The sequence below is a fragment of the Eriocheir sinensis genome, chromosome 46 (genome assembly GCF_024679095.1).
Source record: "Eriocheir sinensis breed Jianghai 21 chromosome 46, ASM2467909v1, whole genome shotgun sequence".
In the NCBI taxonomy this organism is placed as follows: Eukaryota; Metazoa; Arthropoda; class Malacostraca; order Decapoda; family Varunidae; genus Eriocheir; species Eriocheir sinensis.
Window position 1 is genome coordinate 10,655,250 of NC_066554.1, and position 18,366 is coordinate 10,673,615.

The 18,366-nt window shown below is 46.4% G+C and overlaps 1 protein-coding gene across 5 annotated transcripts in view; it reads right to left on the reverse strand.

Annotated features, from left to right (window-relative positions):
• LOC126981101 (uncharacterized) overlaps positions 1-17,634 on the reverse strand; it is a 52,207-nt gene extending 34,573 nt beyond the window's left edge. For 3 of the 5 annotated variants that reach the window (XM_050831799.1, XM_050831800.1, XM_050831797.1), the window contains exons 1-5: positions 16,974-17,634; positions 13,439-14,736; positions 8,630-8,730; positions 7,632-8,347; positions 1,216-2,909 (exon numbers count right to left, since the gene is read on the reverse strand). In XM_050831799.1, coding sequence (XP_050687756.1) covers positions 1,216-2,909; positions 7,632-8,347; positions 8,630-8,730; positions 13,439-14,736; positions 16,974-17,074 — 3,910 coding nt within the window. In that variant the 5' untranslated portion in view covers positions 17,075-17,634. The remainder of the gene's footprint in view (positions 1-1,215; positions 2,910-7,631; positions 8,348-8,629; positions 8,731-13,438; positions 14,737-16,973) is intronic. The other 2 variants (XM_050831798.1, XM_050831801.1) reach the window with 2 other exon arrangements.
• Positions 17,635-18,366: the final 732 nt, after the last annotated feature.

The window sequence follows — 18,366 nt, forward strand, 5'->3', positions numbered from 1 at the left end:
GACAACCTTCTTCCCACACTTGAGGAAGACCCGGAGTGATATGCATAGTTAGGTTGCTCATCCTCTTTCTTTTTTCCCCCACTATCTCAACATATACATCTCACTCCTACCTCACCCTGTAAACCTTCCATATACCTTAGCCTTTCTAGTTCCCGCTCCCCTTCCACACCATACCCATCCACCTTTTCTGCCTCTCCTCCTACCCTCTTGCCTGCAGAGTATCTTTACCTTACCTCCCCATCCTACCTTACTTATGGACCGACTCTATGCTCTCTCCCTCCTGTTTTTCCGTCAGCTTCCAGTCAATTACTACTACTACTACTATTACAGTTATTACTGATATCGATAATAAAACTACTACCAATGATAATAATAAAAAATAACAATAATAATAATAATAATAATAATAATAATAATAATAATAATAATAATAATGTGGTGAGGCTAGCCGTTGGCACAGTCTTTCCATGGGAGGTGGGTCACATCTCCAGACTAACACTCGATACCAATTTACTGCTGGGTGGACAAAGACACATTGAGGTAAACTGGACAGGGGGCACGAAGAGAAACTGACCATTCGACTCTCCTCACTCCGCCCGAGAATCGAACCCGGGACCTTTCGGTTATGAGGCGAGCCCTACGGCAATGGCCCTACTCAGGCCGTGCCCCTACAGTGCTACGTGTGTGTGTGTGTGTGTGTGTGTGTGTGTGTGTGTGTGTGTGAGAGAGAGAGAGAGAGAGAGAGAGAGAGAGAGAGTAAACATGTGTATATTATACGCGGGCCTAACCAACCATGCGGTATCACCTTCCTCGAGAAAAAAGTTGATGTTCTCGGAAAGGTTGTGCATCATGTGGGCTCCCCCTGCTCCTCCGCCACCACTGCTGCCGCCGACAAGAACGAGAGGGACAGGGGGGTAGCGACCACACCGCCGGGGTACCCTTCCTCCTTCCCACAGTCCCACTTGCTTCCCTCCACTGGCAACCTTCTGACCTCTACTCGTCGCCAGAGATTTCAACGGAAGTCAAAAGTAGACGGGTGATGTTACCTCTCGTTATTCCTTGTTGTACTGACCTGGTGTCATGTCCCACAAACAATTAAGGCCCCGTGCCCTACTGCCCTTCCCTTGCCTTTGCTTAATTACCCTTACGTCTGCTTCTGACTCTACTCTGGTCTAGCTCAAGCCCTGTGCAACACACGTCATGATAGGTACTTACCAGCAATGCAGTTTTCTGAGAGGGCCCTGTTTTTGGCGGAGTTGTTGTTGTTGTTACTGCTGACGACGCTGCGGGAGGCTGAGGGTTTGGCGGGCTGCAGCTCTACTTTTCTGTGGCGGGATACCCTGAAGGCACTGCTTCCCCCTCGCCCCCCTGTTCCTGCCGACGCCTGAGGCATGTCTACTTCCTCGTCGTAGAAATATTCCTCGTCGTCGTAGTCCTCGTGATTTAGCTCAAAATCATCGGCAGAGTGGGATCTGGGCTTGTCCTCGGCAGGCCTTGCTTCACCGTCCACCTCATGCTGGTCACCTAGAACGTCACCAAGGGAGTAAGTCTTGGACCTGGCAGTGGGACGATCAAGGTTCACGCAGATGAAAGAGCCAAGACTATCCTCGCCGTGAGGGGCCGAGCCGTGGCGGAGCTGCCGCTGAAGGTGCTGGGCCTCAACACTGTCTCTATCCTCCTCAAACACTTCACGCTCGCCTGGACTTTCACTGAAATCAAGATCGACACCGTCTGGAGTTAGCACAATGGAAGCCTCGTCTGTCTTTCCCTCTCCTCGGTGCGGTGACGGCGGCGCAGAGCCAAGGGTAGGGGTGTACTGGCCTGCTTCGACTGCTGTGTTTGTTGCCTCTACCTGAAGGGGCGGAGAAGTGGGGGGCATGGCCTCAGGCACCTTCCCTCCACTCTCCCATGACCCTTCTAACGTTTTCTGTTGCTCATTTTCTTTGTCCGTTTTCTTCAAAGTATCTACTTTAGTCTGGGATGAGGTTCGCATGGTTTTCTCTAAAATGTCGAGAGCACTATTGGTAGACTGAAGCGAGTCTGCGAGTGTGTTGGGCCGCGAAGATACAGTTGAGGTGTTGCTCGAGCTGTACTGGCCGGACATAATAGCATCGATGGGCAGGTCAAGGGCCTCAGAAAACATGGGCGTTGTGGCCCCATCCATTGGCGTTACCGCCTCATGTTGGCTGGAGGGGCCGCCGCCGCTACGTGCCTCCGTAAACACGGACTCCGAGCTGGATGATGAGTCGACGAAGCCAACAGTCGAGTTGCCGCCCAGTGCACGGCCTGGGACAAAGCTCTCGGGCCGCCGTGCCTCCTTCCATGACTCTGTGACGATGGACACAGGCCGCTCACTAGGTGGGGCGGGCACTGGGCGGCTTGCTGTGAGAGGGTGGCCACTCAGGTTGTTTCCATCTGGCCTAGTTGGGGAGGGCGTGATTTGCCCCGCGATACTACCTTCCTGCAAGGTATCACGGCTTGCGTGAAGCTTTGCTTTAGAGGGTGACTTACCCTTCGCAAGCTTCCCTTTGGCCTTGTCCTTCCCCTTTTTATCGGCCTTCCCAGCCCTCTTCCCCTCCGCGCCCTGAATGTTGCCCATGCTGGCGGCTGCAGCAAAAACCTCTTGATCACCTAGGTAATATTCTGGGGCACGCAGGTCTTCCCCGTATATGTCAGAATGATCCCACGCACCCTGCTGGTCAAGAGCAACGTCCTCCTCCGAGGTGGCGAGCCAGCACTCCCGAGGATCCTGCGGTTCAGGCTCGATGCGGCTCCTTCTGAAAGAGCCAAACAGGCCCCGCAAGAAGTCGACAGGTGCAGAGTTCCTCCGGATAAGGGGATAAGGATGGCTGCAGCTGCCCACGCGCGAGCTGCTCCCGAGAGTGTTGTAGGGCTTCGCCGACACCAGCCTGTGGGAGGAGGTGAGTATTAGACGGGGACGGAAAAGAAGTAAGCAAGATGGAGAAGGAGTGCATGGGCTGGGACGTATTGGGGGCCGATGATGATGAGAAGAATATTTCATGATTGGGTAGAACATTTATGGAGTGTTATATGTGATCTTATTGTTATATGAGGGTAACCATATGCGTATTATCTTTGCACACACACACACACACACACACACACACACACACACACACACACACACACACACACAAAGTGGAACTAATAGTAGTAAAAATAACAACTTTAGAGGATGTATTGTAGTAACTCTATACATGCTTGAGTTTGATGCTTCCCAAAACAGACACAATGAGAACAGTGTTAGGGGAAAATACTCTTCGTGGAGAGAGGTGACAAGCGGAGTTCCACAAGGTTCGTTGTTGACACCTATTATATTCTTAATATATGTAAATTATATAAATATCAATATTGGGGACGAGAGCTACAGAGGTTCGGCACCAAGCTACTTTACAACCCACGCCACATACACCTGCTCCCTCCCGAAGCCCCAAGGCACCGTCGAGCAGTACGCCACCACACCAAGCTGGTCCCCATCAGAGCCCGAACTGACCGGTACAAGAACAGCACCATACCGACAGTAGTTATTTAAATACCTAACAAGGATTATAACTTGACTTTTTATTTTTTTAACATGTAGTATTTTAATTTTCTGTTATTTGTATTCAAATTTATTTCACCGCTGTTGTATTCCATTAACTCATCACATTCATTTTCTTTTATTCATATTCATCTATTTTCTAGTCACCATTGCCAGGTTCTCATCATGTTATTCATCTTCTTTTATTTGTATTCATTTAATTTCATTTGTCGTTTTCATTAACTAATTTCATTCATCTGACTTCATTGACATCGAACCACTTTAATCACCATTTTGTTTTTAGTAATCCTACATGTATTTAGTCAACATAATTTATGTACTATATTTTCAGCTGCAATTTTCCCCTAATAGTTTTATTATTATTATTATTATTATTATTATTATTATTATTATTATTATTATTATTATCATTATCATTATCATTATCATTATCATTATCATCATCATTATTATTATTATTATTATTATTATTATTATTATTATTATTATTATTATTATTATTATTATTATTATTATTATTATTATTATTATTATTGTTATTACTATCATTATTATTATTATATTATCGTGAGTCTATCGCGTGGTCAGAATATGGTGATTGGTGAATACAAACACACACACACACAAAAAAGCCGAAAGACACCCCGGATCTCTTACTGTCTATACACATCCTCCACATTTTCTTCACTAAGTTTCCGTCTTTTCTCTGTCCCTCTAAGTCTAACATCACTAACATCACCGGAGACTCAAAAATACCTTGGTAGAATCACCGTACCACACAACACCGCCACAACAGAAAGCAACGCCAGCCTAAACTGTTTAAAAAGAGACATGGGGCGGGTGGCAGGCGGGGCCTCAGATCCCTCCCGGCACATGCCAGCCCCCAAAGCGGCTGTCGCAGGGGTCCGGCACGCTTCAGGCCGTGCTTCGGTCTTCCGGGTATCGGGCGTCGCGAGTGTCAGGGGAGAGGAATGGTGCTTTCTGGTTGCTATGGTAGGCTACACGCTTTGTTGGAGGAGTGGAGTAATCTGGGGGTAGCGACGCGACGCGACGCGACGCAAGAGAGAGAGAGAGAGAGAGAGAGAGAGAGAGAGAGAGAGAGAGAGAGAGAGAGAGAGAGAGTTGGTTCCAAAGAATGACTGAAATTGATGCAATCGCCGTCAATAGCTTCACAACTGATGTGTTATAAATCCAGTCTGGTGTGCGGGAGATATGACATTCAGTTAAACATAATCATAAGGTCTGAAACAATGAGATAAGCCTAAATTAATTAAGTAAAGGTAAAGTTGGTAAAGTCTGGGGCACACGCTAGCTGCGCGTTGCCCCGGTGCTCATCTCCGTCGCGTTGGCCTTTGAGTCTGTGGTGGGTAGGAAACAGTGATGGGCTCCGCTAACCGAAAAGTTAGCTTCGGTAACTGGTAGTCCACTAACTGAAAAGTTAGCTTCGCTTACGCTGAACCGCTATATTGATAAAGAAATTAGTGGAAGCTAACGCTAACCGCTAACTTTTTGTATGGATTTAGCTTCGGTTTAGTATTTTGGCTCTGAAACCCTTAAAAACAGACCTTAGTGACATGAAAGTTCAATATGTTGTAGCTTAGACATAGAGCTTTCCAGAAAGGTATAGCATGCATGGTCTCCTTGGGGTGGCACATGACGCACCGGAAGTGCAAAACATTGACGTTCGTCATATCTCTTGATATAAGGACAAAGTAGTTCTGCAGGTGAGGCCACGGGTTCTGGAACTTCTGGGACTCCTGGCCGTCAGCTTGAGTGTCCTCCGCCTCACCCATAGCTGCTGCCAGCTCCTTAACAGGGTCAGCATTCTCAGGCGGAACAAAAACGTCCTCACTCTGGTCACCTTCCATGACGTCGATAACGATAAACAAGGCGACAAAATGATCGTTACCAATGGCGGCGATCACCGCTATAGTATTTCCACGTAAAACTGGCCGATGGGGTAGTGGCGGCTGCGGGGTCGCAGCTGAGCAAAACAAAGAGCCCAACAAGCAACAACAAGAAGAGAAAGAAGCCTCCAGTTTATCCTAAATCCGTATATTTTACCAAAGATTTCCCGCAAATTTACGCATTGACTAAAGTGCAAACCCTCACACTTGATTATGGACTGCTTCAGATACAGACAATAAGTTTTTGCTTGGTGTCTATTCATCCCTTTGTGATTGTTATGTCAAATTATTCTAGGAATGTTTTCCCATTAGTATAAATGATTGATTTATAAGATTCCCACTGCAAGAATGATCGGGCCATCCTCCTACTCTCTCATATAATTAATATGTAGCTGGCTTGCTGTATTCTGAAATACATATCCTCCCTTACTGGTCCTCCCCAAATCGCATACCCTGAAAAAAAAAAAGTCATACAGGGTGCTAAGTACTCGCTCAAGGGAGTATGAGAGAACTTCAACCCCTTTGAGTGGCAAGTGCATTCCTCCTCCTCCTCCTCCTCCTCCTGTATCCTTGCCCTAGCTCTAGAAAAAATCCCGGTTGTCATGTAGAGTCATCCATTGTGCTCGCAGTCTGCAGTTCATTGTTATCACCCTGTAGAACCACCCGTCCCCAACGGTAAGATATACGATACACGTTCCTAACCTTCCACCAGTGATTCCTATAAACGCCTGAACAACTCTCCATTCCCCATCCTACCGAAGTCAGTCATTTCCTCCAATAGTATGGTCCCTTCAAGTTCATCTGCCATACACTCTCAACTCCGTCAGCCACGCCCCCATATCCGCCCCCGGGACGCTCGACTCTGTTCTGCTTGATCTTGATCTTATTGATTATCTTATTGATTATCTTATTGATCTTGATTATAATGCGCAGGGCACCCATCAGGTGCTTGTCCCTGCAGCAAAACATTTTATCAAGAAACCTCATCTGACTGTCCCCAACTACGAGGGTCCTATGGCCGCTTTCAAAGTCATTTTGTTTGTTTTGATCGTTACCAATGGCGGCGATCACCGCTATAGTATTTCCACGAAAAACTGGCGGATGGGGTAGTGGCGGCTGCGGGGTTAGCCTAGCCCCGCACCTTGGCACACACTCGCAACACCTCTCGCTTCCTCTGCAGCCACCACTACCCCATAGGCCAGTTTCACGTGGAAAACTATAGCGTCGATCACCGCCATTGGTAACGATCAAAACAAACAAAGTGACTGTGAAAGCGGCCCCTAGTCTCCAAGAGGTGGGAGAGTGCAGGGGGGAAGAGAACAGAAGCGGGAGGGGCGAGGAGAGGGAAGAACGTGAATTTGTGAGAGGCGAGGGAATCAGGGTCAGACGGAGAGGAGCGGGAAGGAAGATGGCACGGAGGAGCAAGGAGTGGCCGAGGAGGAGGAGGAGGAGGAGGAGGGGAATGATGAAAAAGAGGAAAAGAAGGAAACAGAGGACGAGGACTCTTCGTCTCATCAACTACCCTCCTCTTGGTGACAGTCTTCTACCTCTTAAATTCCGCCGCCATGTTGCCTCTCTTTCTATCTTCTACCGATATTTTCATGCTGACTGCTCTTCTGAACTTGCTAACTGCATGCTTCCCCCCTCGCGCGGCCCCGTTGCACTCAACTTTCTACTCTAGCCCATCCCTATACTGTCCAAATCCCTTATGCAAGAGTTAAGCAGCATCTTCATTATTACATCCCTTACACTGGTAAACTCTGGAACAATCTCCCTTCGTCTGTATTTCCTCCTGCCTATGCTTAAACTCTTTCAAAAGGAGAGTATCGAGACACCTGTCCTCCCCGAAATTGACCTCTCTTTTGGCCACTCTTCTAAACTTTTTTTAATGAGAGAGAGAGAGAGAGAGAGAGAGAGAGAGAGAGAGAGAGAGAGAGAGAGAGAGAGAGAGAGACTCAGCATGAGGCATGAGTCACTAACCAGTCACGGGAGCCTCACCTACTCGCCTGAACGTGAGGCGTCGTCAGGATCAATCATTTACATGAAATTACTTCTCTCTCTCTCTCTCTCTCTCTCTCTCTCTCTCTCTCTCTCTCTCTGGGAGATAGTGTTCCCACCGGTGTGTGTGCGTGTGTGTGTGTGTGTGTGTGTGTGTTCCTCACCTGGAATAGTCACAGACGGAGCCAGACTTGGGCCGGCGGTGACCCTGACGCAGCTGCTCCCTACATAGGTCGCCGTCGCCGTCGTCGTCAAGGTCGATGTGGCGGCGCAGGGCGAGGTCCAGGTGGTGGAGTACACGCCCTGCCGCGCCGATGGGCTCCTTGAGGAAGGGCTTTGGGTCGGTGCTGGATTCTCCGGCCTCGGGATCGAATAACACGAGAGTGGTTGGACGTGGATGTCTTCCAGACTCTGGGCCTGGGCTACGGCTCTGTGACCTCAACCTGACCTGGGCGTGATCGTGAGCGGACTTCCTGTTGGGTGCCCTTGTGCCTCCGTCAGGGGTTGGGCTCCTCGCGTTGCCGTTCACATCCAGATGGTGGAGGTCACCAGCCTTCAGGTCACTGGTCACATCAGGGAGCCGTCGCCGCCAGTAGTGGAAGTTGTTGTATTTCCCGAGCGGGTCGACGTCAATCACCTCCCAGGTGCCCTCCCCGTGGCCCTTAGGGGGTTGAGCAGCGTCCCCGGGGCCCCGCCCCTTCCGTCTAGTAATGTCACCCTCTAACACACACTCCGCAGGGCCGCCGGGACGTATATTCCCCTCAAAGTCTAGATAGAGAGGCGCGGCTCCCCTCCCGTCGGGTTTGTTGTCATTGGAGTGTGACGTCACTGAGGGGAGGGGAGACCTCTCCTGCCCTCTGGAGGCCATCTTCCGAACTCCCTGGAAAATAAAGGATGTTACGATTATCGTTGTGTCGACCGAGACTTGGGTCACATCACCACGAGTTTGATAAGAAAAGGTAATAAAATAAAAATAAAATCCGTAACAAATCCACGCAAGTCATTGGCCTGGAAAACAGCCGCCGTCAACTTTGTGCAGCACATGGAAGACCACAATCCTACTTGCATATGTCTTTTTTGCCAAATACTTTAAGTGTCCACAGAGTTCATGGAATTTGATGTAAACAGTGTCCAGGAAGTAGATAAGGGTTGAGCAACTCACAGAGAGGAGGGCGGCGGGGGCCAGATCAATGAAGCGGCGGCGTGGCGGGAGACTTGAACCAGGCGCTTTGGTGCTGCTGCTGCTGCCGCTGGAACCACCGCCTGAAGAAAAAAAGTTGAATCATGTTTGAAGGAGCCGCTACAGCGCCACGAGGAGACTTACCTGGCCCAGACACAAGCAAAGCACTTCTGTATAGCAGCTCTTGGCTATGGGAAAATTTAGAAGAGCGCGACTGTAATCACTTTTCATTATAACACGAGGAATAAAAATGGATAACGGTAGAATAAAGTAATGGTAGTTATGCTGCAGGATAGATGAAGAGGAGCAATGTATTGTCGATAAGATGTATAACTTATTAATTACTATACGCCCCTACCGAGTTTTTCAGCTGCCTGGAGGCAAGACAATTATTTCGATGACGGGAAAGGAAATCGATATGGGTGAAGCCCCTCTAGCTTGGGTAGGTCGTAGAGATGTTTTAGGGGTCATTCAGGTGTGTGTGTGTGTGTGTGTGTGTGTGTGTGTGTGTGTGTGTGTGTGTGTGTGTGTGTGTGTGTGTGTGTGTGTGTACCATAAGAAATGTATTGATTTTCACGTTTCCCACTCGAAACCAGCTTTTTTTCTCGAGTTTAATAATGAAAAGCTCGGAAGTTATTTTGTTTTTGACTTTTAAGAATCGGTAGACCCTTGCCAATCTCATTTATTTTCGAAGGGCCAACGACATGCCAGTTGAGGGATGGGGCTTCCTTTCTGGGAACAAAACTTCATCTTTATTTATCTGACAACGTCTCTGAGAAAAAAACTAAAAAAAGACATTGACGCCTCGCTTCCGTGACGCCACCAGGAGGTCCTGCACGGGAATGGAAGCCCACCTGAAGACAAGAAGCGGCGACGACAATGAAAACTGGTTCCACCGCCGTCACTACAACTGCTGCCACTACTTCTATAACTATTATCACCACACACACCCTTCACTACTGCCCTACGACGAGAGGCTCTCCATCCTTAACATGTTCTATCTTGAGAAACGTCTCCTCCGAGGAAAGATGATCGAATGTTTTAAAATACTTAATGGCTTTCCGAATGTGGACAAATCAAAATTGTTTATGATCGATGACACTTTGCGAACGAGGAATAATAGCACAAAACTTAAATGTAGACAAGTAAATTTGCACTGCACCAAATTTTTCTTCACCAACGTTGTAGTGCGAGAATGGAATAAGCTCCCACCTTTAGTGGTCCACTGTAACACGATTAACTCCTTTAAAAACAAGCTCGACCGACACTTCCTTCAACTTAATATTAACTAGAATAGAAATGCAAAGTTTTGGAGCTGTCTGATTAATGTAGCCTAGAATCACTTAGGTTTAAGGACAGATCACCTAGTCTGGACCATGTGGTCTGTGTGGTCTGATTTTCTATGTAAATCTAAGTAAAACTTCATAAACTGTCACTACTACCACAAACAACTATATAGAAGAGGTCATTTTAAGACAACAAGCGATGGCAACGACGATAACAATGGCTGCTTTCAATAGCATGACTCCTACTACTGCGAGACCTGCTTCTAAAATCGCAAATAACAACAACAACAAAAACGAGATCCTCTCAAGACAACGAGTGGTGACAGCAACGACAGTTACAACAGCAACGGTGCCTTCTACACCACTACCACCACCACCACCACCCTCGCTATCTACCATTACTACTACCACCACCATTACTACAATCGTAAATAAGCAAAAGTAACTAGTTACTAGACTATTACTTCACAAACACACCTAACGCCACAGCTACTAATACTTCTTTGCAACTTATAAGTAACAATCACCACCACCGATAGTATACAGCTTACGAAGATTATGGTATTGCTAGTTTCTTTCCAGCCACAGAACTCTGCCCAGTCTTCTGCCCCGCCCAATACTAACCGCTGATCAGAAATTTCACTTCGGCAACGCAAATTGAAGTTTTATTTATAGACAAAGCCTTGACAACGCCGCCACTTCCTACTTCCGCTGCTGGCAGACATAATTAATCGTCCTCCACAGAATAATTATCTGCCCCCGATCCGAGGACACCATAATGACGCCTCTCTTGATCCATGAATCTCTCCCCCTTTGTTCATGTGAGCATTATTGCCTCTTCCGATTCTGCAGCAGACGATATAAACTTTACATACAGGTTGGAAAATAATTGTTACAATTGGTCACGTATGTCAAGGTGACTTTCAAGCTTGATGAAATGCTTTGTATACAAACTGAGACGGTAAACACTGACGGATGACATTCCTATAAGGTGGTGTGATCTATCAGTCGTAGGTTTTTTCGATTGACAATTGTATGCCTAATTCGTGGTGATACTAAATAATAATTATAATAATACATTGATATCCTACTATAACACATCCCCTAAACGTATCAATGGTATATTAAACGTTGAACTCTTAATCTGAAAATAAAATAACTCATCCGTGACCCGATCAACTGTCAAGATACAACAAAACACACGGTATGGGGATCAACATAATGATATTCAATGACATTACTTTTCCCCATTTCTCATTTACGCAAATAAATGGTGTTGTGTGAGTACAACACTCCATATAAGAAATTGCTTCCGAAGTGAATCAACCATGACAGTGAGATTGAGAATACTGGAACACAAGACAACGCAATCAATATAAAACTCAAATGAAAAATATCAGGTTTTCTTCTCCTTTCAAGCAGATTAGTTGTGAATTCAACACCTTAGTAATGACGATTGAACTTATTCCTAAAGCAATCAACCACCTAATCACTGTACTGTATACTGTTATAATTCGTTACGGCAATCCATTTACTGAACGTGATGACATGGATGGGGGGGGGGGGGGGGATTGTCTCTTTCTATAGGTATACATGTCTTATGCATAATAAATACTCGTCCATGCAAGAAAACCAAAAACAAAACCATCAAACAAAAGCACACAGGAATAGCATAGCATCCACGACAAAGGGCCAGTTTCACAGTTCCCCATGATGGGTTAGTAAGCTCCCAAACCAATACCAGAGCCTATATTTAAGTTCACAAATTTGATGAAACTATACAGGAAAAGTCTTGTTTATTTAGTGTGGCATCGAAGACCTCACCATTTTGGATTGTATGGGATTCTAAAGTTTGGTTCGGGCTGTTACGAAGACACTGTGTTGGACTGTGAAATCGGCTCAAAGCCATCATCATCATAACACTCAATTACAAGTGATTACTCTTTGTTCCGCCGAGATATAATTACTTAGAGGCCGCAAACTCTTACCGCCTCGTGACCTTGTCTCTCCCGCTTCTACCTCCACACGCTCGTCACGTTTTAATTGATATTGTAAGCAGGTATACCGAGAGAGAGAGAGAGAGAGAGAGAGAGAGAGAGAGAGAGAGAGAGAGAATACGTACCATGGTCAAGAGTCCTCAAGACAGAGAGGAAGTCAGAGAGAGAGAGAGAGAGAGAGAGAGAGAGAGAGAGAGAGAGAGAGAGAGAGAGAGAGAGAGAGAGAGAGAGGAATGAGTGGATAGGAAGGGAGAAGAAAGAGATGCAAGGGAATGAATGCCAACACGAATGAAAGGGGGAGAGAATTTGGAAAAGAGGGTAAAAGGGGAAAGAAATGAAAAGGAAAGAAAAGGGAGAAGAAAAGGAAGGTCCAAAGGAGGTGACCAGTGAGGGGGGAAGGGTAAGAAAATGGGGAAGCGACGGTAAGAGAGGAAAAGTTTCGTTTAGTCGGCGCAACATCTGTGGTCATAGAGGAAGGAGTATGATGGAAGAAGGGGAGGAGAGAGGGAAGGTCGACCAAGAGGCTACTGCTGCAACCCCTGAGGAAAGTGTCGCATAATGGACTCTCCCTATTTGACTCTGCGAAGAAAAAAGGAAAGAATAAAAAGACAAATGTACATAAAAGAAGAAAAAATTGCGTCCATAAATCAGCATCATAATTAGAACACAAGATAATAGATGCGTCAACCAAATATGACAAACTCCAATCAACATAATAAAAAAAAACTTTATAAACAAACGCAGCAGCCTACAGCAATGCAAGCCTGGAAAAAATGATACTTGTAAGAGAGAGAGAGAGAGATCCAGCTCCAGGCTCAAATTTCACAAGAACAAACTTGCACACACACACACACACACACACACACACACACACACACACACACACGAAGCCAATAAACTTCATCGGCCAAAACACTATCATGCACAAAATAAGAAACAGAGGAGGAAAAGGAGGAGGAGAAAGTGAAAGTGTTGGATGCGTTGAAAGTCGTTGATAAAGAGAATCCGAAACGTTATGAATCCGAAAGGTGATGAAAGAAAAAAAATGGGAACGAGAGGAGGAGGAGGAGGAGGAGGAGGAGGAGGAGGAAGAGGAGGAGGAAAAAGAGAAAGAAAAGGAGGAAGATGGGGGAGAGGCATGGGAGAAGGATAAACGAGGCGAGGCAAATTAATAAGACCGAAGCACGCCACCGGAACATTGAGGCCTCTGACCTTGACTGGTGGCTCGCATGACCTGGAGTGGCCGACTAGGTCATGGCAGAGGGGAAGGGAGAGGAAGGAGGGGACAGCAAGCGACGGGAAAGGAGGAGGAGGAGGAGGAGGTGGATATGCGTGGAAGCCATTACCGCATGCTGCAGGAGTCACGCCATTCAGACAACCCAGGGAGCGGGTCAGCAGCAAGACTGACGCTGGGCTATCACGACTTTCACCGACAAGTCTGGGAGGGGGAGAGTGGGCGCCATGCAAGAGGCCACGCTGTACACTGACATCAAACTATCCTGCATTACTCTTGTTGGGTGTCCTTCTTGTGGCAGTAGGTTCCTCCCGTCTTGTCACTTTGCTCTTACTGTCGGTCCGGCTCAGCGTGATTTTGGGCAACCGCATCCGTAGCTTGCTTCCGCCCGCCTGCTTGGCCGCTGAAGAGCTAGGAGTGGCAGGATTATCTGCGGACGTGCGACGCGGTGCAGGTATTCCAGTGTCGGCGCGGCCATCGCGTGTTGTGCCTTCGGGCCGAGATTTGAGGCTCTGAATGCCTACTGGGGACGTACGGCGAGGGGACTGTCCTCCCTCACCCGCCTTGGCACCCAAGCCACTCCGCCGTGCACTACCCCTTGTGTCCACAATTTCTGTGTTCCTTCGGATGAGTCGCGCAAAACGGTTCTGAGTTGTACGTTTTGAAAGAGGCATCTTTGATTGATTGTCTGCTGCATCAGGCCTCTGAGTGACGGCAGCTTCCTGTTCCTCTGAAGACCTTCGGACCGGATCGCTTTTCTTTGCCGCTGACAGGGTCTTGCCACCGGAGACGCGGCCCAGAAGACGTGAGGCTGATGATGCCGAGGAAGTCAGGGAGCTGGTGCCCATCCTCGGCCTCGCCTCTGGGATGTAAGTCTCTCGCCGGCGAGCATCCAAATGCTTGGCGTCAGTCTTCCTGATCGGTGTGGATGACCCTGGAATTGACTTTTCTTTCATATTGTCACTCCTGTGGGAGGGGCTGGTCCTGGGGACGCTTCGAATAGAGGCGGAGGTGTTATGTCTGGTGAGGCCGACCGGCCGTGGGACGAGACTAGGTTTGGAGGAGCTGGTTGGAGTTGGTGTTCTTCTCAACTTAGCAATGTTCTCGCCAGTCTGCGCCGGCGATGTCTTGCTGACGCTGCCCCGAGGCGACACAGACTTTGAGGAAGGTATCTTAAGTCTTGGAATTCCCGTATCTTGCCTCTGCAGGCGAGTTTTCGCGGTAGTATCATGACTCTGCTTGTCCCTCCTTGGAACTCTAATAACAGCAGCAGTAGCACTTCTAACCCCTAGTCCTCGCCTGATGGGGGTGCTTCCTCGTCCGCTTGGCCGACCACTGGTTCCAGGATTAACAGGTGTCGTCTCGGCCCCCGCAGTCTTCCCAAGTAGGGGTTTATCAGAACTCGTGACGATCTTGGGTGACCTGGACGCCACGGGTGAAGTGGCTTCAGCTTTCACTGCCCTAACCAACAAAGGTGAGGCGGTCTCGACTTTGGCAGCCCTGGGCAACATGGGCGACGACGCTGCGCTGCCCGGCTCGGGAGTGTCTGTCCCGGGGCGGCGGACGGTGTTGCTGCGATGGAAACGGACATTACGCACATGACCCTTTGCTCTTACACTCATTCATCCCAATGAGTTTAGTCATACACGATAGTATTTTACCTACTGTGCGCGTGGACACACACACACACACACACACACACACACACACACACACACACACACACACACACACACACACATTCTTTATCGATGCAATTAAACCTGGAATGATCTGAAAAAGGAGATACTTCAAGACAAAAAATTTCATAAATTGAAAGCTAAACTTGATAAACTGGGATTTGGAGACGGGGCCAAGCGATTGTAGCTCGCTTCCCGTATATCCCAACTAGGTAAATAAACACACGAACACACACCTGTGTTAAAAGGCTTTGCAGATGATGGTTCAAGCTTTCCGATGACGGCCCCACAATGCACTTCCGCGTTGAGAGAGAGAGAGAGAGAGAGAGAGAGAGAGAGAGAGAGAGAGAGAGAGAGAGAGAGAGAGAGAGAGATACACACATTTCTGCATGTTTATTTTTTTCCAATAATATCATTCCTATAATTTTTCTGAAGCTGTTACTGTTACTACTACTACCACTATTTAATACTATAGTACTACTATTTCTAATACTACTTATATTTTTACTACTACTACTACTACTACTTATATTTCTACTACTACTACTTATATTTCTACTACTACTACTACTACTACTACTTATATTTCTACTACTACTACCACTACTTATATTTCTACTACTACTACTACTACTACTACTACTTATATTTCTACTACTACTACTACTACTTATATTTCTACTACTACTACTACTACTACAACTACTACTACTACTATACTATTACTATTTCTACTACTACTTCTGCTATTTTTACTACTACTACTATTATAACTAATACTGTTATTACTACTACTATACTGCTGCAACTTCTGATTTGACTTCTATTGCTACGACTTCTATAACTACTATTACTAATACCTACGATTACCAAAGGCACAAAGGCATCAACAAGCATACCTCATCCGACTCTTTCGGAACACCAATGGACGCGCTTACGTGACTTCTTTGTATTTCTTAGGTCGGAGGGTAAAAGAGGAACTGTTTGCAAAAGGAGACCATCAAACTAGACTGGGCATTTGGTGTCTGTTTACTAATGGGAAGTATGCAGTATTTGAGGTATGCTTTTGTTTTCCTGCCTCAACACGTGATTATATTCATTGTGTTTGTCTGTGTGTGTGTGTTGGTATTGTTGTTGTTGTTGTTGGTGGTGGTGGTGGTGGTGGGGTGTGTGCGTGTGTCCTAGCGTGATTCTTTGGTCCGTGGGCACAAGGAGTGTTATCTTATCATTTATCAGTGCGAGGCGTCACCACAGTCTCCTCATGACTTTCCTCGTACCCTGAAAAATTTACCTGGCAAGTAGACTCGACGGGGTATCCCGACCAACTCATCAACACTCCTTGAATTAAATCTAAATATGGCTCGGTAGTGTATTGCGGTGATTCTGTAATACCTTTGCTACCTGCTGCGTAACTACCTACTATAAGTACTAAGCTTTTACTACTATTACTTCGCTTACTGCTGCTGCTGCTTCTACTACTACTACTACTACTACTACTACTAATAATAATAATAATAATATATACCATTACTATTCTTATCATCATTACCATAATAATTAGTAGTATTGTTGCCATTACTGTACCGGTAGTGCTGCTCTACTACTACTAAAGTACTACTACTACTACAATAATTATTACTACTACAACTACCACTATAACTGTTATCCCATTTTACGTTGAGCAGAATGTGGCATAGCTATATGGGTCTGAGAATGAAGAGATTGTGGTAAATAGGAAGCAAGTTCAAATAAGTATTACGCAACGAAAATATTTTACACACACACACACACACACACACACACACACACGGTACTGCTTCAGAATTCCGCAGTCACCAGTACGTAAACGTCTGCTGACACCATGGACTTGAGGAGCTCTAAAATCCGTGATCCATACACACCGGTCTGGACGGGAAAAGGACCCGGTCGTGCGACTATTTTCATTTTTATTATCATTATTTATTTATTCCAGCAGGAGTTGGGTGAAGTTGGGGCGTTATCAGTTCCCCATGCTCAACCCCAAAGGCCCTGCACAGAATTAATCAAAAAATCAACTGCACCATCGTAGTATATATAAATAATGCAATGCTCATCATCTTCAGTCGCAGAGATGAAGCACCCGTGACGTACCGAAATTTGATCTCGAGGTCTTGCTTGGCAGCTTTATACTTCTGGATGGTCCCTTGGATGTACTGCTCGTACTTCTTCTTGTCCACGGCCGTCATCTCCATCCTGTTTGCTCGGGGAGGGAATAAACCTTAAAAGATATATTAGTAGTAACGACACAAATTCAGATTTTTATTTGCTTCTTTTTCTGTCGTTTGTTTCCTTTTTTTTTTAATCATCTCGGCTTCACACTTCAATTTTTTTTAACCTTTTTCTATATATTTTTTTTACACTGCAATTTATGTATGCAAAAAATTTGTTTCCGTTTTTCCTCGGTAACACTAGTTTTCTGGTTTTGCCACTTGCGATTTAGTTAGGGTTTGGTCTTTATGGATTTTTCAAACACAAACCACCACTGCAGAAAATTGCAAACATCGCATACGATGCTTCGTCAACATTCTGCTCTCAATTCACAACACACCACAATCATCACCCAAAGATTAACGCTCACTAATCCTTCACATTATTATATCATAGCATGAAATATATACTTTTTTTTCAGTTTTACAGGTGTATATTATTTTCCAGTGCACAACGTCTGAGTGAGTTACTCCCTTGCACCACGATGAACCAGTGCCACCACAATCCACGACTGTCTACGCGGCGGAGGGAGAACGACTGACTGGCTCCACCGCCCACCGGCCCCTCACCCCCCACCCCCCACTCTCTCCCCCGCACTCCGCAACTTATCGCTCACTCATGGCATAACGCCGCCACCACCGCCTCCTGTACCACGAAGAATTAAGAATATACGACTGAGGTGCATCATTCAGTTTCATCTATTCCCATTGATCATTGAATAAGGAGGAGGAGGAGGAGGGTGAATAGAATCAGCAGTGTTGAGCGTGCCATTTCTTCTGAAACTTAAGATTATTGGTTGATTCCAATTAATTATCTTATTGTTTGACTAGATTTTTTTCCTCCGTTGGATTCACATAAAAATAACGCTCTATGCGAAGCTAAATACTCGGTGGGAAATAATATATATGGAGGCACTGCATGGACGTATACGAAGATTATTGAAACAAAAAAAGTGAGGTTGTCGCACTGAGTTGCCAAACAGGGCATTGGCGTGGGCGAACCAGTGTGGGATCATCCCGGACTCCCTGTGATGGACTTTTGCTGCTCGACACACTATGAAAACACAATCTGCTAGCAAATACCGTGACAGAAACGCTACAGAAGAGCTAGACCCCCACCTCCTGACTGATGCGTTGGACTGGGAGAGAAGAAAATGAGACGTGTAGTGGGGACGGGGAAAAAGGCTCAAATTCGTTTCTCTTTACTCCCTGGAAGACAAGCTGTAGAATGTTAACGAGTAGGTGTAACTTAGCGGTGACCGAGTTCAACCAAGGCG